The sequence below is a fragment of the Papio anubis genome, unplaced genomic scaffold (genome assembly GCF_008728515.1).
Source record: "Papio anubis isolate 15944 unplaced genomic scaffold, Panubis1.0 scaffold829, whole genome shotgun sequence".
NCBI lineage: Eukaryota > Metazoa > Chordata > Mammalia > Primates > Cercopithecidae > Papio > Papio anubis.
Window position 1 is genome coordinate 15,809 of NW_022168514.1, and position 19,426 is coordinate 35,234.

General features: G+C 50.5%; 1 protein-coding gene across 1 annotated transcript; it reads right to left on the minus strand.

The window, feature by feature from the left end:
• Positions 1–3,123: 3,123 nt before the first annotated feature.
• On the minus strand, positions 3,124–19,097 carry LOC101017014 (NPHS1 adhesion molecule, nephrin; the record flags this gene model as incomplete). Its single annotated transcript, XM_031662642.1, is given in 18 exon segments — positions 3,124–3,476; positions 3,559–3,652; positions 3,802–3,874; positions 3,982–4,006; positions 4,121–4,240; positions 7,967–8,023; positions 11,797–11,978; positions 12,066–12,177; positions 13,918–14,069; positions 14,339–14,495; positions 14,594–14,761; positions 15,663–15,812; positions 16,328–16,468; positions 16,544–16,684; positions 17,925–18,097; positions 18,221–18,350; positions 18,578–18,764; positions 19,025–19,097. Coding segments are annotated over 18 exon segments (2,287 nt in total), but the record flags the coding sequence as incomplete, so codon positions are not given.
• Between the last annotated feature and the right edge of the window lie 329 nt (positions 19,098–19,426).

Sequence of the window (19,426 nt, forward strand, 5' to 3'; positions counted from 1 at the left end):
CTGTCTCAAAAAAAGAAAAGAAAAACCAGTAACCTTCCTTGCTCCTTGATTTATCTATATTTCTATCTTATTCCCCTCCACACTAACTGGATTATTTTTGGAAGCAAGCCCAAGATATCCAATGATTTCATGTTAGAAAAATAATGTAAATGTCAGAAATATAAAACCTTTAGGCTGAGCATGGTGACTCATGCCTGTAATGCTAGCATTTTGGGAGGCCAAGGCAGGTGGATCACTTGAGGTCAGGAGTTCAAGACCAGCCTGGGCAATGGGCAAAACCCTGTCTCTACTAAGAATACAAAAATTAGCCGGGCATGATGGTGCATGCCTGTAATCCCAGCTACTTGGGAGGCTGAGGCAGGAGAATGCAACCTTGAACTTGGGAGCGAGGACTGCAGTGAGCTGAGATTGTGCTACTGCACTCCAGCCTGGGTTACAGAGCGAGCCTCCATTAAAATTTTTAAAATGAACACTTTAAAAGTCCATGTTATCAGCTATGGCAACTATGGAATGTAAGTTATGATTCTATTGTCCTATGAATTTCCAAAACAGTTCCCTAATCATAATAGAAGAGAAAAACAAAACAAAAACAAAACAAACAAACAAACAAACCAAAAACAGGAAAGGTGGCCGTAACTGGGGATGTGTTTTGTTCTAGGGCTGGGAGAAAATGATTATTTTAGTTCAGCAGACTTTAGAGCAAATTGGCCCATACTCCAAATATGGCCTGCCACCTGCTTTTACTGCCAAAAGCTAGAATGGTTTTCATTTTATTTTTCTGTTTTCTTTTCTTTTCTTTTGAGGTCTTGGTCACATTGCCCAGGCTGGAGTTCAGTTACGTATTGCTGGCTCACTGCAACCTCTGCCTCCTAGGTTTAATTCTTCTGCCTCAGCCTCCCAGTAGCTGGGACTGCGGAGTACCATACTGCTTGTGAGTTAACTTTTGCATTTTTAGTAGAGATGGGGTTTCTGCCATGTTGGTCAGGTGGTCTGGAAACTCCTGGTCTCAAGTGATGTGCCCGCCTCGGCCTCCCAACGTGCTGGGATTACAGGCATGAGCCACCGTGCCCAGCCCTGTTTTTCATTTTTTAATTGTTGAGGAAAAATGAAAAAAGATAACATTTGTGACACAGAAAAATTACATGAAGTTCAGATTACAGTGTCCAAAAATAAAGTTTTGTAGGAACATAGCCACACTCATTCATTTATGCATTGTCTATGGCTGCTTTTACTTTACAGTGGCAGAGTTTGTGTAGAGTTTGAGGAAGACCGTATGTCTCACACAGCCCAAAGCGTTTGCTATCTGGCCCTTTTCGGAAAAAGCTTGCAGCCTCCATCTGCGCATCTCTAAAGAGAGCGCATATGGTCCAGCACCATGGACAGCGCTTTGCACCATGCTGGTGAGGAGCTAGGATCTGATAACAGTGCCTTGTATCGGAGGTCGTTCACAGAGACAGAAGGAAATCCTTGGACCAGAGGTGCCAGAGCATCAGCCAAGGCCACACAAGAAATCAGGGGTTCTGTCCCATCTCCCTAACTGTGCAGCAATGGGTGGGGGTTGGCTGGTGGTCAAAGTGCCTGTCTGTTGTTTTTGCCTGTACAGCCACCATCCTCACTTCCCTGCGAGCTCTCTGTCCCTCTCCCATTCTCAGCCCAGTGAACTGAGTGGGGCTGGCCCCTACTCCCTGATCGCATGGTGAACTGACCCAGGCCTCTCCTGTTAGCATATTCCATCCCCTGACTCAGGGATGTGTTCAGGGATGAGAATGTGACCCAAACTAGACCAATAAGTGTCAGCATTGGGCATTTGGGGCCACTGGAAAATAGGCGTTCTCTTTCTTTGAAGATTTCTAATCTCGTAGGATACAAATCTAGATTTTCTAGGAACACTTTTTCCCTTTCTTTTTTGAAACATGGTCTCTCAGGCTGGAATGCAGTGGCCCAATCAGGGCTCACGGCAGCCTCAACTTCCCTGGCTCAGGCGTTCCTCCTACCTCAGCCTCCTGAGTAGCTGGGACCACAGGCATGCATCACTATGCCCAGTTAGTTTTTTAAACTTTTTTTTTTTTTGACACAGAGTCTTGCTCTGTTGCCCAGGCTGGAGTGCAGTGGCATGATCTCCGCTCACTGCAACCTCCGCCTCCCAGGTTCAAGCAATTCTCCTGCGTCAGCCTCCCAAGTAGCTGGGATTACAAGTGTGTGCCACCACACCCAGATAATTTTTGCATGTTTTGTAGAAACAAGGTTTCACCATGTTAGCCAGACTGGTCTCGAACTCTTGACCTCAGGTAATCCACCTGCCTCGGCCTCCGAGAGTGCTGGGATTACAGGCGTGAGCCACCATGCTCGGCTTAACTTTTTTTTTTTTCAAGATGGGGTCTTATTATGTTGCCCAGGCTGGTCTCCAACACCTGGGCTCAAGCAATCCACCTACCTCAGCCTGCTGAGATTAGAGATGTGAGCCGTGACCATGCCTAGCCATAATAGCATTTTTGGGGAGGAAAATTCTGGGCCCAGCTGGGCCTGATGACAATTGTATGCCTTGATTTTTCAGTTGAATGGGCCCCCAAATTTTCTCTTTCTCTCCCTTTAATCAGTGGAGTAGATACAGCTAATTATCTAAAAATATTCATGTCTACTTCCTTCCACAGCAGCAGAATTGCAGCAAGGCACATCACTGCCAAGTTAGACCATATTTTACAGCCTCCTTTGCCATCAGGTGTGACCGTGTGACTCTATTCTCATCAGGGGAGTGAGAGCAGAGTGGTGTGCACCATTTCTGGGCCTGGGCCACAAGGCAAGGTTGTGCCTTCTCCACATTCTTTCACCTTTTCCCATGGGTTGAACCCCCAGTGAACTGGCCCATTCATGTAGACTCAGATGACTTGAGCAGGGCCGCTTGTGTCTGACTGTGAAAAAGAAATAGACTGCCGTCTTTTTTTTCACAGACAGGGTCTTGCTCTGTTGCCCAGACTGGAGTGCAGTGGTGCCATCATGGCTCACTGCAGCCTCTAACTCCTGAGCTCAAGGGATCCTCCTGGCTCAGCCTCCTGAGTAGCTGGGACTATAGGTGCACACCTCCATGCCTGGCTCGTTTTTTTAATCTTTTGTAGAGACAAGTCACTATATTGCCCAGGCTTGTCTCAAACTCATGGGCTCAAGCGATTTTCCTGCCTTGACCTCCCAAAGTGTTGGGATTACAGGCATGAACCATCATGCCCAGCCGACTGTCTTCTTTAAACCACTGGATCATGGTCAGGCCTCTTTGTTACAGCAGCTAGCTGGCCCTAACTAATACAAGCAGTAGGAGGTAGGCTCCCAGCACTAGCCAGGAAGGATGGCTGCTGATGCAAAGCTCCTCACCATCTGCACTTCATCGTAGAGGGGTCCCCAGGCTCCAGACAGGGGGTACGTTCTTTCTGCCTCATCATACAAGTGCCCAGGGAAGGCCATATCCTCATCTTCACCTGTGAAACCTGGAGTTGGAGTGGAAGGGAGACATGATCAAGGCACCCGGTCCAGGCGTCGGGGGTACCTCTGAGTGGGGTCCTAACTCACCTTGGGAATAAGACACCTCCTCCTGTGTCAGGGGCAGCTGGGGGCTGAAGTCCCTCAGGGAGCGGTAATACGGCTCTGCCTCTGTTGTGCTGACCTCTTCCCCACACGCAAAACAGACAAAGCCCTTTCCATCCTCTGACCCCACAGTCCCAGGAAGGGCAGTGATCAACCTGATGCTAACGGCAGGGTTTCAGTCGCCGTTGGTGCCCTGACTGTGGGGTATCCAGGGCCACCCCCACTCACCGTGGAGCTCCGAGTGTCCTGCTCTCCTGTCCACTGGCTCTCCTCATATTCGTTCCTGACTCGGTCCTCTGACCTTCCAGGATGGAGGTGTGGAGGGCAGTTGAGTGCTGCCCCCCGCCACCCATCTCCCCCAAACCTCCTCCCTCAGAGCCTTCTTTACAGAAAAATATCCCCACTTACTCTGCCTCTGTCTTCCCTGAGATGCCTGAAGGAAACAGGAATAAAGGGCTCAGTGACCCCATACAAGCCCCTCCCCTGGCCCCAGGAAGTTCCCCATCACCCTCAGGTCTCCACCCCCGCAGGGAAGGTCTCTCCTCACCCTCAGCAAGACGCCTGAGTCTCCGCTGCCAGAGGACCCCCCCGACACAGGAGGCATTGGAGAGGAGCAGAAGCCCCCCAAGACCGAGCAGCACAGGCAGCAGGGGCAGCCCCGAGGGTCCTAGGGGTGGAAGATACCCCTCAGTGAATCCCAGACAACAGGCTGTAGGCCAGGAGTGGGTCTCCCCGAGAAAGCCTACCCCTGAACCAAGTCCCTCCCCCAGGGTCAGAGAAACAGATGGGGAGGGGTCTCTGTGTCCAACCCTTCTGCCACCCAAGGGCAGGTGGCTTCTTAAGTCAAGCCATTAACAAAATGTCCTCCCTTTGCTTGAACTCTGCAAACTCAGAACTGAACTCCGGACTCGGGAGGGAGCTTCAGCTCCTTAGCTGGGCACTGAAGACTTTCTGTGGTCCAGCCTCTTCCAACGCCTCCAGCCATGTCCACTGAACTTAGACCCTGGTACTGGATTGTCCAGCCACACAAACCAAACCAACCACTAGCTGTTTCCGGAATCACTGAAGCAAATTCACACCTTAGAGCTTTGGAATAGCTAAGTGTTTGTCCTCAAATGTCCTTTCTTCTCAAGCAAACTTCTGTTTGCCTTACAAATTCCATCTCAAGGTCAGGCGCTGCGGCACATGCGTGTAATCCCAGCACGTTGGGAGGTCAAGGTGGGAGGATCGCTTGAGCCTAGGAGCTCAAGACCAGCCTAGGCAACATAGCAAGGCCACTTCTTTACAAAAAATTTAAAAGTTTAGCAGCATGGTGGTGCATGTCTATAGTCCCAGCTACTCGGGAGACTGAGGCAGGAGGATTGCTTGAGCCCAGTAACTCAAGGCTCCAGTGAGCTATGATTGCACCACTGCACTCCAGCCTGGGCGGCAGAGCAAGACCCTGTCTCTGGTAAAAAAAAAAAAAAAAAAAAAAAAAAATCCCATCTCAAGGACTTCTTTATTTTATTTTATTTTTTAATTAAGATAGAGTTAGCTGGGCGTGGTGGCTCACATCTATAATCCCAGCACTCTGGAAGGCCGATGCAGGTGGATTACAAGGTCAGGAGTTCAAAATCAGCCTGGCCAACATGGTGAAACCCCGTCTCTACTAAAATACAAAAAATTAGCCGGGTGTGGTGGCAGGCATCTGTAGTCCCAGCTACTCAGGAGGCTGAGGCAGGGAAATCACTTGAACCAGGGAGGCGGAGGTTGCAGTGAGCCGAGATCACACCACTGCACTCCAGCCTGGGTGACAGAGTGAGACTCTGTCTCAAAAAAAAAAAAAAAAAAGTTTCACTCTGTCACCCAGACTGGAGTGCAGTGGCACAATCTCAGCTCACTGCAACCTCCACCTCCCAGGTTCGAGTGATTCTTCTCCCTCAGCCTCCCAAGTAGCTGGGACTACAGGCACATGCCACCACACGCAGCTAATGTTTTATTTTTTATTTTTAGTAGAGACAGGGTTTCGCCATGATAGACAGACTGGTCTTGAACTCCTGGCCTCAAGTGATCTGCCCACCTCAGCCTCCCAAAGTGCTGGAATTATAGGCGTGAGCCACCGTGCCCGGCCTCAAATGACTTTTTTCCACTAACTTCCATCCCAGTCAATATCAGGCTGACTTGGCTGCTGTATCGCTGAGGACAAGTCTGAATCCCTCTAAGGCATCTGTTAGGTGGCCATCTCCCCTATCTTCTACTAACAGCACTTTTTTCCCCTGGAGAGAACAGCCACTCCCCACTCTCAGTCTTGGGCTCAGGCAGGACTCCATAGTGGGCACATGGCCTGGCCTGAACAGTAAGAGTCTCCATTCCTCTCTCCACAGTGATTGTTTAGACACAAGCATTTGACCCAACGTGTGTTTTTAACAAAACATTTAGGACAATTCTACTAGCTATCAAGAAGACAGAGGTTGGGGAGGGCTTCTCTGCCCCTCTGATTGAAGAAACTCAGAAAGAAGCCACCACAGATGAAGGCAAAGTTGAGAGAGGGCGAGAAACAGATCGCTGGTGAGATTTTTGAGCACCTGAAAGTGGCCACACTTGGAAGTTTTTATTTCATGTACCAAGCCTTTTTTTTTTCCCTTGAGACAGGGTCTCACTCAGTTGCCCAGGCTGGAGTGCAGTGACGTGATCTTGGCTCATTGAAGCCTCAACCTCCTGGGCTCAAGAAATCCTCCCGCATCAGCCTCCTGAGTAGCTGGGACTACAAGTGTGCACCACCACGCCTGGCTAATTTTTTTGTTTTTGTTTTATAGAGATGGGGTTTCACCACGTTGCCCAGGTTTGTCTCCAATGCCTGGGTTCAAGTGATCTACCTGCCTCAGCCTCCCAAAGTGCCAGGATTATAGGCATGAGCCACTGTGCCCAGCCAAGCCATTCTTTTATGTGTTGACAAAACAGCTGTATTTCTGTCACTTGCAACCTTTTTCTCAGGCTCTGAAGGGGATTGTTTGCCAAACAGTTGCAATCCTCTCCTGGTAGTCACATCCTTGAGTGTAGGGCCTGTCCACACTGACTCTGTGTTGAGCCATGTGACCAATGAGACAATAGTAACTGTGACAGAATCAGCTAGTAAATTGGAATGTACTCTCTTGCTGCTTTTGACCCCTGTGACCACCTTCATGTGAAAAAGTCAAGAAGAGACACGTGCCTCAGTTATCTCCATTGTTCTAACCAAGAGGCCAATGACCATCAGATGTGTGGGAAGGGGGCAACCCTATACCACCCAGTCAGTGGGCTGCCTGAAGCTGCAGAGATTGCTTGAAAGCCAACCAGATCCGCCCTACGTTCTGGAGCCTCGAGAATCCATAAAGAAAAAGAATATTTGTCTGCGTTTGGGACATGAAGCCAATTATAGGCAGGACAGAGTGAACTAATTTCAGGATATTCATTTGGAGAAAGGTATGTCAGACAGAATCAGAAGTATGGGACCGGCTCACTGGGGAGGACTGAAGTGAGGCGGATCACGAATAGGTTAGAGGCTCCTCCAGCAGTGGGACTTAAAAGCACCAGCCTGGCTGTGGTGGCAGCATGATCTAAACCTCAGGACTGGGAACTGGGAGGTGGGGACCGGATCGCCTCCAGCCAGACTGTGAAGCCGAACTGGGTCAGAGCTGTTGCAGCTGAATCCCATGGAGGCTGGGGCAGGATCTAGGCAGATCAGGAGGTTTAAAGAGACCAACCCTAGATCAGCATGGCAAAACCCGTCCCTACTAGAAAAAGTACAACAATTAACCAGGTGTGGTGGCGGGTGCCTGTAATCCCAGCAACTCGGGAGGCTGAGGCAAAAGAATCGCTTGAACCTGGGAGGTGGAGGTTTCAGTGAGCCAAGATTTTGCCACTGCACTACAGCCTGGGCAACAGAACGAGACTATGTGTCAAAAAAAAAAAAAAAAAAAAAGAAAGAAAGAAAGAAAAAAGAGGAAGCTCTAAGGCGTCTGCAAGTCTGCAGGGAGAGAACTAAGTCTTTTTTTTTTTTTTTGAGATAGGGTCTCCCTCTGTTCCCAAGGCTGGAGTGCAGTGGCTCAGTCATAGCTCACTGCATCCTCCAACTCCTGGGCTTACATAATCCTCCCACCTCAGCCTTCTGAGTAGTCGGGACTACAGGCACATGCCACCACAGCCAGCTATTTTTTATTTTTGCAAAGATGGAGTCTCACCATGTTGCCCAGGCTGGTCTCAACTCCTGGGCTCAAGTGATCACATGCCTTGACCTCCCAAAGGCGTGAGCCACTGAGCTCGGCCAGAACTAAGTTGTTAAGCAGCTGTGACTACGAGCAGAGCAGGTAGGGTCAAAGACAAGGAGGTCCCATCCTTTGGGGAGAAGGGAGGGATCAGGGGACAGAGGACTTGCCTGCAGGCGGCTCTGTGGGCAGCTGGTCTTCAGGTTCTCCGGAAGGCTGGTCCAGACCTGGGGAGTGGATATCGAGATTTCAACTTAACACTAAGTCGGTGAGCTGAGATTGTACCACTGTACTCCAACCTGGTTGACAGAGCAAGACTCCATCCGCCTGCCTCAGCCTCCCAAAGTGCTGGGATTAGAGGCCTGAGCCACTGCGCCCAGATAATTTTTTTTTTTCCCGAGACAGAGTCTTGCTCTGTCACCCAGGCTGGAGTGCAGTGGCGCAATCTCGGCTCACTGCAACCTCCATTGCCCAGGTTCAAGCAATTCTCCTGCCTCAGCCTCCCAAGTAGCTGGGACTACAGGCGCCCGCCACCACACCCGGCTAACTTTTTTAGTAGAAATGGGGTTTCTACCATGTTGGCCAGGCTGGTCTCGAACTCCTGACCTTGTGATTCACCCACCTCGGCCTTCCAGAGTGCTGGGATTACAGGCATGAGCCGCCGTGCCTGGCCAATCATTTTATTTTTTATTTTATTTTATTTTTTAAAGAGACAGAGTCTCACTCTGTGGCCCAGACTGGAGTGCAATGGCATGATTATAGCTCACTACAGCCTCGACCTCCTGGGCTCAAGCTATCCTCCTGCCTCAGACTCCTGACTAGCTGGGACTATAGGCATGTACCACCATGCCTGGCCCAAAAATTAATTGTTGATGAGCACTTTCGGTGTGCAAGATCCTTTTCACCTGAATTATCAATTTGTTGAGTTAACCAAAAAAGACTTTGGGCTCTCGATCCCTTAATAGAAGTATAAGTTCTAAAGCAAAGGAGGCAAGTGTCATACTTTATGTTTTAGTGCTCAAAGGGAAGACAGGAATGGGGTGGGGGAAAGAGCAGAGAAGATTGTAGAGATGAGAAAGTGTCCTTCCTTACATCGAGAAAAAGCCTGCTCTGTCAGGAAGAGGAAAACAGAAAGAAGAAGCTTGCAGCTGGGAGTGGTGGCTCACGCCTGTAATCCCAGCACTTTGGGAGACTGAGGCAGGTGGATCACCTGAGGTAAGGAGTTTGAGACCAGCCTGGCCAACATGGTGAAACCCCGTCTCTACCAAAAATACAAAAATTATCCAGGTGTGGTGGCAGGCACCTGTAATCCCAGCTACTTGGAAGGCTAAGGCAGGAGAATCACTTGAACCTGGGAGGCAGAGGTTGTGGTGAACGGAGATCATGCCACTGTACTCCAGCCTGAGTGACACAGCAAGATTCCGTCGCACAAAAAAAAAAAAAAAAGAAAGAAAGGGAAAAAAAACAAAAGAAAGAAAGAAAGAAAAAAGAAAGAAAAACTGAGCCACAAAGATCTGTGCTATATATTATATATTTTTAGAAACTGAGACACTTGCCTACGGTCACACAACTAGGAGGTAGTAGAGAGGGGATTTGAACCCAAGCTTCTCTGAACCAGGCTTTGTAAGGATTAACCATTACAATACTGTACCAATCAGAATTGTAACATATTCATCATATTCAAGGAGTTTGTCCTTCTCATCCGACTTGCTGAATTTATTGGAATAAAGTCATTCATAATATTCCCTAATTATCCTCTTAATGTCTGTGGAGTCTGTGGTAACATACCTTCTTCCATTCCTGTTATTGGTAACTTGTATCATCTCTCTTTTTTTGTCTTAATCAGCTTTATAAATGTTACTGATTTTTTTCAAATAACCAGCTTCTGGTTTCATTGATTTTCTCAATTGTTTTTCTGTTTTCTAATTCATTCATTTCTGCTCTTACCATTATTATTTTCTTCTTTCTTTTTACTTTGGGTTTAATTTGTTCTTTTATTAGCTTCTTTCTTTCTTTCTTTTTTCTTTTTTTTTGACATGGAGTTTTGCTCTTGTTGTCCAGGCTGGAGTGCAATGGCATGATCTCCGCTCACTGCAACCTCTGTCTCCCAGGTTCAAGCGATTCTTTTGCCTCAGCCTCCCAAGTAACTGGGAGTACAGGCATGTGCCACCACGCCCGGATAATTTTGTATTTTCAGTAGAGACAGGGTTTTTCCTTGTTGGTCAGGCTGGTCTCGAACTCCCAACCTTAGGTGATCCACCCGCCTTGGCCTCCCAAAGTGCTGGGATTACAGGCGTGAGCCATGCTTTCTTAAGATGAAAACTTAGAATATGCATTCGAGGTTATTCTCAAGAAAAAGAAAACTAGGCCAGGCGTGGTGGCTCACACCTGTAATCCCAACACGTTGGGAGGCCAAGGCGGGTGGATCACCTGAGGTCAGGAGTTCGAGACTGGCCTGGCCAACATGGTGAAACCCCGTCTCTACTAAAACTACAAAAAATTAGCCAGGTGTGGTGGCGCATGCCTGTAATCCCAGCTACTTGGGAGGCTGAGGCAGGAGAATTGCTTGAGCCAGGGAGGCGGAGGTTGTAGTGAGCCAAGATCACACCACTGCACTCCAGCCTGGGTGACAGAGTGAGATGCCATCTCAAAAATAAAAAATAAGGCCGGGCATGGTGGCTCAGGCCTATAATTCCAGCACTTTGGGAGGCTGAGGCGGGTGGATCATGAGGTCAGGAGTTCGAGACCAGCCTGACCAACATGGTGAAACCCTGTCTCTATTAAAAATACAAAATTAGGCCAGGCGCGGTGGCTCAAGCCTGTAATCCCAGCACTTTGGGAGGCTGAGACAGGCAGATCACGAGGTCAGGAGATCGAGACCATCCTGGCTAACCTGCGGATCACAAGGTGGGAGATTGGAGACCATCCTGGCTAACCTGGTGAAACCCGATCTCCACTAAAAATACAAAAAACTAGAAAAAGCTGGGCAGGGTGGGGCTGCCTGTAGTCCCAGCTGCATCCGAGAGCTGAGGTGGGAGGTGAAGCCGGAGGCTGGAGCTTGCAGTGAGCTGAGATCCGGCCACTGCACTCCAGCCACTGGAAGCGACAGAAGCGAGACTCAGATCTCAAAAAAAGCTCTAAAAGGCAGGGCTTGGTGGCTCAAGCCTGTAATCCCAACACTTTAGGGAGGCGAGGCAAGGTGGATCCACCCGAGGAGTCCAGGAGATCAGAGACCATCCTGGCTGGCCTGAGAGGAGAACCCGTCTCTACTAAAAATAAAAACCTTGAGGCCCGGGGTGGCTGAGCGCCTATAGTCCCAGCTACTCGGGAGGCTGAGGCAGGAAAGATAAATAGAAAAGCAGGAGGCCAGGCTGATGAGAGCTGAGATCCGGCCACTGCACTCCAGTCTGGTGACAGAAAGCGAGACTCCATCTCAAAAAAAAAAAACAAAGAAAAACAAATTAGCCAGGCATGGTGGCACATCCTGTAATCCCAGTTACTTGGAAGAGGCTGAGGCAAGAGAATCGCTTGAACCCGGGAGATGAAGGTTGCAGTGAGCCAAGATCATACCATTGCACTCCAGCCTGGGCAACAAGAGTGAAACTCCGTTTCAAAAAAATAAAATAAACAATAAAATAAAATAAAATAAATAACTAAAATAAGCACTTAATGCTATACATTTCCCTCTAAGTACTGCTTTAACTGCAACCTCAAATTTTTATATGTTTTCATTTTCATTTAATTCAAACTGTTTTCTAATTTCCCTTGGTCATTAATCACATTCAGACAGTATGGGTTGTGGTTAACGGCTGGTCTCAAGTTCATCTGCCCGAGTTTCAGTCTCATCTTTATCTTTTACTAGCTGTGTGACTTTGGACAATTTGCTTAACAGCTCTAGACCTCAGTAACTCATCATAAAAAGGGAATAGTATTGACTTCACTGTACTACCCTACACATCCTCTGAGGCACACTCCAACCTGCCCAAGCCTTCCTTCCCACCTGGGGTAGTGATGGGAAGCTGGGTCCCCTTGTCAGCCAGTCCACTGTCTCCCAAGGCATTGCTGGCCAGCAGCCAGACCTTGTATCGTGTAGAAGGCTGCAGACCAGTCAGTGTGAAGGTGGTGGCCTGGGGTGGTAGGACATCCACATAGTGGAACCCTGGAGTCCCCAGGGCCTCATACCTGCAGGACAGGGGGGATAGTAAGTTCAGGGAAGTGCCCCAGCCCATTGGCCGCCTCCGCTTCCTTCCTGCCCCAACAAGGACCCACCTGATGTAGAACCTCTGTGGCAGGCCCCCATCAAAGCCAGGCTTCCACTCCAGCTCCACAGAGTGTGGGGTCAGACTCACAACCTTTAATCCTGATGGAGGGTCAGGGCGGCCTATGGGGAGAAAGATGGGAAAGCAGTCAGAGGATACAAAAGAATCCCAGAAGATTCTGTCCAAGTTTTCCCTAGGAATGATTTTAAATATACAGTCGCTTCTCATTGTTCACGGTATAGTCATGTTCTATAAGGTCACTGTGAACACTCCTCTGGCAAACACCAAACTGTTCCTAAAATCCCAGTACTTTGTGAGACCAAGGATGGAGGATTGCTTGAGCCCAGAAGTTCGAGACCAGCCTGGGCAACATAGCAAGACCCTGTCTCAAATTAAACATTACAATTAAAAATAACTTTAAGAAGAAGTGAGTGAAAACAAAACCAAAAGAAACAGCAAAAAAAATTCAAGACCAAATGGTTGCTTCTATGGAAAATAAAGATTAGGTTTCTTTCTTTTTTCTTTCTGTCTTTTTTTTTAGATAGAGTTTTACTCTTATTGCCCAGGCTGGAGTGTAGTGGTGCAATCTTGGCTCACTGCAAACTCTGCCTCCTGGGTTCAAGCAATTCTTCTGCCTCAGTCTCCCGAGTAACTGGATTACAGGTGCCCGCCACCATGCCCAGCTAATTTTTTGTATTTTTAGTAAAGACGAGGTTTCACCATGTTGGCCAGGCTTGTCTCGAACTCCTGACCTCAGGTGATCCACCCACCTTGGCCTCCCAAAGTGCTGGTATTACAGGCATGAGCCACCGCGCCTGGCTTGGTTAGGTTTCTTTTCTTCTTCTTTGAGATGGAGTCTTGCTCTGTCACCCAGGCTGGAGTGCAGTGGCCCAATCTCAGCTCACTGTAACCTCCACCTCCTAGGTTCAACAATTCTCCTACCTCAGCCTCCCGAGTAACTGGGATTACAAGTGCGCGCCACCACGCCCAGCTATTTTTTTTTTTTTTTTTTTTTTAGTAGAGACGGGGTTTCACCATACTGGTCAGGCTGGTCTGAAACTCCTGACCTTGTGATCTGCCCACCTCAGACTCCCAAAGTGCTGGGATTACAGGCGTGAGCCACCACGCCTGGCTAATCCTAGTATTTTCATACCACTGTTAGGAAGAGAAATAATTCTGTTTCCTCTGGGAATTCTAACAGACCACTGTGAGGGCCCTTAGAATAAAGCCAACACAAAGGCATGCAGACATAACAATGGAGAGGGCTGGGTGTGATGACTCACACCTGTAATCCCACCACTTTGGGAGGCTGAGGCAGGCACATCACCTGAAGTCAGGAGACCAGCCTGGCCAACATGGTGAAACCCCGTCTTTACTAGAAATACAAAAATTAGCTGGGTGTGGTGGCGGGCGCCTGTAATCTCAGCTACTTGGTAGGCTGAGGTGAGAGAATCGCTTGAATCCAGGAGGCGGAGGTTGCAGTGAGCCAAGATTGCGCCATTGCACTCCAGCCTGGGTGACAAGAGTAAAGCTCTGTTTCAACAACAACAAAGAATGGAGAGTTGCTGATGACAGCTGAACCTAGCTCCAGAAATTCCTGAAAATCCATTTTTCAGTTACTTGAGCTAATAAGTACCCTATCTCCATCTTTTTGTCTTTTCTTTTCTTTTTCTTCTGCCTTTGTTGTGGGTCTCCCTGAAGATCCAGTCTCCACTAGGATTTTCAGGGCAGGCAAAAACTCCAGCCTCACACATACACATATTCTCAGGTTTCAGAAACGTGGGCAGCCCGGGGCCAATCAGGGATGTGAGAATGGATCCAAGGAGCACCCCCTCCCCAACACCCTCACAGCGCCTCCATACTGATGCTGACGAGTTGAATGTTGGTTTGGTCCGAGCCTAAGGGGTTGGTGGCTGTGCATGTGAAGAGGGCGTAATCCTGGGCTGCAGACACGTTGGCAATGGTCAGGAGGCTGCTGTGGACACCACCCTGGTGGTATGTGTGCTCTGTGTACCTAGAGAGAAGGTAGGGCACCACTCACCCTTTCATTCACCCAACCACTTATGCTTGGAATCATCTATACAGACATCCATTCATTTAACCATTTGCCTATCTATCCATTCATCCATTAATCTTTTCATCCACTCATCCATTCACTCACTCATTCCTCCACGCATTCATCTTCCTTCTCTGCACCCTTCTCTGCAGGGACTCGGGGAGGGGAAATGGGGCTGGAGGTCCAGACCTGGGGCTGGAGTGCTGCCTGGCTGGGCCTGGGCTCACCTGGGATCTTGGAGATCCAGAAGGACCCCATTTTTGGTCCAAGTGAAAACGATGTTGGGGACACCTCGGGCACGGCAGTGGAGGGTGGCAGAACTGGTGCTGTCCCCAGCTGCAGCCACCTTAGTTAGGGGAGTGGGGTGCTCCACCTGGGGGGCAACTGGGAGGGGATGGGAGGTCAACATGAGCTATGTGGGAGACATGAGGGCTGTGGGTTCAGTGGCAGGTCTTAAAGTCAGGTGTTTGGGTGATACCCACATCTGACAACAAGACGGACCAGCCCTCGTGCTGGAGGCGCCACCCCGTTGTCCACGATGCACTGGTAAGCACCAGCCTGGGCCAGTTTGGCCTGGTGAATCTGCAGGTGCCCCGTGGGTCCCTTGGATATCTTCTCCATGTCATCCAGGCTCTGGTCCTCCTCATCTTCTCCCCGGAGGCCCGAGTCAAGAATTGGCCTCCCAGTCTAGCCCCAGATCCATCACTGCCCAAACTGTCCCTTTTGTAGCCTCATTCTCCTAGACACAATCACTCTCCACAGAGGTATTGAAGAAAAAATAATAATTCTTCTGTCATCCATCTATCCATTTACCCAATCCATCTTTTCATCCACAATCAGGCAACCACCTACCCATGCATTCACCCAACCGCTTATGCTTGGAACCATCTATCCATCCATCCATTCATTTATCCATCTGCTTATCTATCCATTCATCCATTTATCTTTCCATCCACTCATCGGTTTTACTCACTCATTCCTCTCCACCCATTTGTCTTCCTTTCTCTGCACCCATGTATCCACCCTTGTAGCTCTCCACCCATTCACACAACTATTCACTCATGCTTGCACACCCATAAATGCATGCATCTGTTCAGATATTTACCCAGCTACCTATTTATTCATCTCTCCATTGATCTTTCCATTCATCTATCCATCAATTCATCCATCATCTTTCCATAGATATCTTTCCTCTGCTGGTGTATCCATCCATCCATCTACCCTCTATCTATCCACTGATTTTTCTCCTTCAATCATCTTCTCACCCATCCACTCACCCATTTATCCATCCTTTCATTTGTCCATCTGTTCCTCCATCCACTCACTCATTCATCCACCTGTTCATCCACTTACCTACCTATCCACCCATCTATCCATCTACCCACTCACTCGCCTGACTGTCTACCATTCATCCATCCATTCATTTTGCCACCAACAGTTATTCGTTCTGGGAGCATGCCCTGACGAGTATATAGTTATACAGGATCAGATGTACGTGGTCCCCACTCCCAAGGAACTCACAGTCAAGAAACCACAACCCTTTGACCCCACCTCCATTCACCAAAGGCTGGGTCCTCACCAGTCTCTCCCAGCTGAACATGCCTGGGAGAATGGGATTGGCATCAACAGTGCAGACTATATCCACAGAACCCCCAACGTTCACCTCAGTGGGGTCCTGGAGGGCACGGATGGTGGGAGCATCTGGTGGAAGGCAGAGGCTTAGGGAAGGCACTTGGGACCAGACAGGTCTCCGTGGGAGAGGGCCCCAGGTGGGAGGGATGTCTTAGGGGTTTCAGGAAAGTTAGAGATATGGACACAATCTGCCCTTAATACGAAACAGTTAGAGGAGAGTTCTCAAGGTTGGTGAGTTGTCTCCACCCTCCACTATGCCTCTGTGATAATTAGAGTGGGTTGGGTGGGCTTCCAGAATTGTGCGGGGTGGGGGGCCTTATACAACGGGCTCCCATTCCCGACGGGAGCAGCTTCCGTGTCTAGGTGGGCCCCCTCTCTGGACAGAGATTTCACACTGGGTCTCTCTAGTGGAAGGGGTTCCGCAGTGGGCGTGGTTACACCACGGCGGGGACTTCCAGAGCCCGAGCAGGAGGGTTCCAGGATGGGTGGCTATCCCCGGGTGGGCGGAGCTCCCACAATAAGGAGACTCCACATTGGGCAAAGTTCCTTGGATGGGTGTGGTTTCCATGGTGGGCGGGACTCACAGTGCACGTCCAACCGCAGCAGCGCTTCCGCGGTGCCCTCAGAGTTCTGGCAGTGCAGCTGATAGAGGCCGTCGTCCGCGCGGGTCACATTCCACAGATGCAGAGCCCCGCTGGACAGGATGCGATGCCGGGGGCCGCCCGCTGGGGAAGGCCAGAATAAAGGACCTGGCAGGCCCTCCCATTTCCGGGACCCTTCTCCATGCCCACTTCCCTCACCTGGACTGAGGCGATAGCCGCGGAAGGTCCAGTTGAAGGCCTCGGGGGCGGGGTTAGCGGACACGGACACAGGCAGCAACGCCTCGCCCTGCTCCACCGCGGTCACCACCAGCACCTGCTCCCCCAGGAACTCTGGACGGTCTTCAGAGGGGGTGCCGCAGGGAGTCAAGATTGTTGTCAAGGTCAGGGTCAAGGACAGATTGGAGATCAGGCACAGGTTCAAGGGTTAAAGTTGGGGGATCACGACAGGGTTTAAGGTTGTGGACAAGGTAACAAGTTCAGAACTGAATTCAGGGGTAAAGTTCGGGATAGAAATTAGAATACAGTTTAGGCAAAGAGTAGAAGCCAGCATCAGGTTGAAGGATGGAAAGAGGGGTCATGATAGGGATCAGGGTTAGGAGAGAGGACAAAGGCAATATGGGAGTGGACAGGATAGGAGTTGGCCCAGGACCACTGGTCAGGATGAAGGTAGGGAGTTTCAAGTTTCAGGATGGGGTTAATGATAGAGTGATAGTGTCAAAGCAAAGACCCAGGCCAGTCTCAGTGGCTCACGCCTCTACTCCGAGAACTTTGGGAGACCAAGGCAGGAGGATCACTTGAGTCAAGGTGTTCAAGATCAGCCTGGGCAATATAGAGAGATACCATCTCTATTTAAAACTAAAAGTACAAAAAATCAGCCTAGTGTAGTGGGACGCGCCTGTAATCCCAGCACTTTGGGAGGCCAAGGCAGGAGGATTGCTTGAGCCCAGGGGTTCAAGACCAGCCTGGGCAACATAGTGAGGCCCTGTCGCTACAAAAAAATTAAAATAAACTAGCCAAAAGTGGAAGTGCACACCTGTAGTTTCAGCTACTCAGGAGGCTGAGGTAGGATCACTTGAGCTCAGAAGTTGGAGGCTGCAGTGAGCTATGATTGCACCACTGCAGTGCAGCCCGAGCGACAGAGGGAGACTCCATCAAAAAAAGAAAGAGAGAGAGAGAGAAAGAGAGAGGAAGGAAGGAAGGAAGGAAGGAAGGAAGGAAGGAAGGAAGGAAGGGAGGGGGCCGGGCGTGGTGGCTCACGCCTGTAATCCCAGCACTTTGGGAGGCCAAGGCGGGCGGATCACCAGGTCAGGAGATCGAGAAACCCCGTCTCTACCAAAACTACAAAAATAAAATTAGCCGGGCAAGGTGGCAGGCGACTGTAGTCCCAGCTACTCGGGAGGCTGAGGCAGGAGAATGGCGTGAACCATGGGAGGCGGAGCTTGCAGTGAGCCGAGATCGCGCCACTGCACTCCAGCCTGGGTGACAGAGCCAGACTCCGTCAAAAAAAAAGGGGGGGGCGGGGAAGACGCAAGGAGTAGGTTAGGGTCATCAAGAGGACCTTTCCGGCCGGGGCACATACACAGCACGTTGAGGCGATAGAAGGAGCTCACGGTTTCGCGGAGCTCGGCGCTGTGGGCGCGGCAGGTCACGCGTTGGCCATGATCGCAGGATGACACTTGCAGAAGGACGCTTCTGGCCGCGGCGGAGCCTCTGAACGGGGCTCTCCGGGGCGGGGCGGCCAAGCCCTCCAGCCTGTGGACCCGGGGTGAGGCCAGGGCTGCGAGCAGAGCCAGAGGCTGGAGAGGGGCTAGGCACGGGCGGGACATGCGTGGAGGGGGCGAGGCCAGAGAGGGGCGGGGTCCCTCACACTCCCACCTCTCGCCTTCCTTGTCCCAGGACAAGTTGACCGGCGGGTTGCTGCTAACGCTGATGCATGTCAAGTTTAAGGCGTCCCCCCGGGGCAGTGCGGATGCGTTGGCCAGGATCGTCACGTTAGTTGGGGGAACTGGGAGAGGGGGTTGGAGGAGCGAGACTCAGAGGTTAGGGGCGGCCTGGTCTGCGTCCATCCCGCCTGCACCCCAGGCTCCGTCCAGTCTCGGGTCCCCCACCCCGCCCCCGCCCGCACCCCCCGAGTCCAGGGTTCGCTGGGTCCCTGCCCCACCTGGCTCTGTCCTCCACCCTGTCCTGCCCCGGCCGAGTCCGCCCCCGGGCCTCAGCCGTGCGCGCCCTCACACTGCACCGCCAGCTACGTGGACGCGCTGAGCTGGCCAGCCTTGCACATGAACTTGGCCTGGTTGTCCGACGGCCCTGTGACCAGCACCAGCTCTCGGGAGAAGGTGCTCCCAGATTTCTCCACGTTGCCGAGCTGCATGCACCGCGGCTCCTGCGGCAGCCGCGACTCAGTCACAGTGCGCGAGTCCTATGGGGCGGGAGTGACTGGGGGCCGCAGGCAGCCCTGCCGCTTCCACCAACCCCCAACTCCCGCACCCTGCCCACTGGGTTGGTGCTGCCAGCCCAGACAAAGCCTTTTGGTGATACGGAGAAACACCCCCATCAGCGCCACCCCCCTAGGGCAAAGCAGTGGGGAGTGGAACTGAGTAACCCCTGCCCTGGAGTCTCTCCCGCCTCCCCGGATCCCTGTGCACGGCAGTTTTGGGGATCTGAATCCGTCTTCTGTACCACACCCAACCCCCGCTCCGCCTCTGCAGCCACCTGCAGGCCGTCAGCGCACTCCTCAAAATCTATTTCTGCTCTGTTTACCCAACACCACGTGCAGGAAACTCCCTTGAAATTCCCAGGCCTTTCCCAGAATGCCTCAGTTCCTTTTCTTAAAATTCCCACTGTCCCCAAAGATTTCCTTTGAAATTTTCCTTAATTCCAGTGCCTTTCCATAGATTACTTTCTTTTTTTTTTTATTGTTGCTGCTGCACAAATTAAACTTTCCATAGATTCTGAATATTTCCCGATATTATATCTTATAATCCCAGTCTTTTAACAGATTCCTTTATATTGCCCAGATTCTCAGCACTTCCCCAGAATTCCATCCTATTAAAATGAAATTCCATTGTCATTTCTATAATT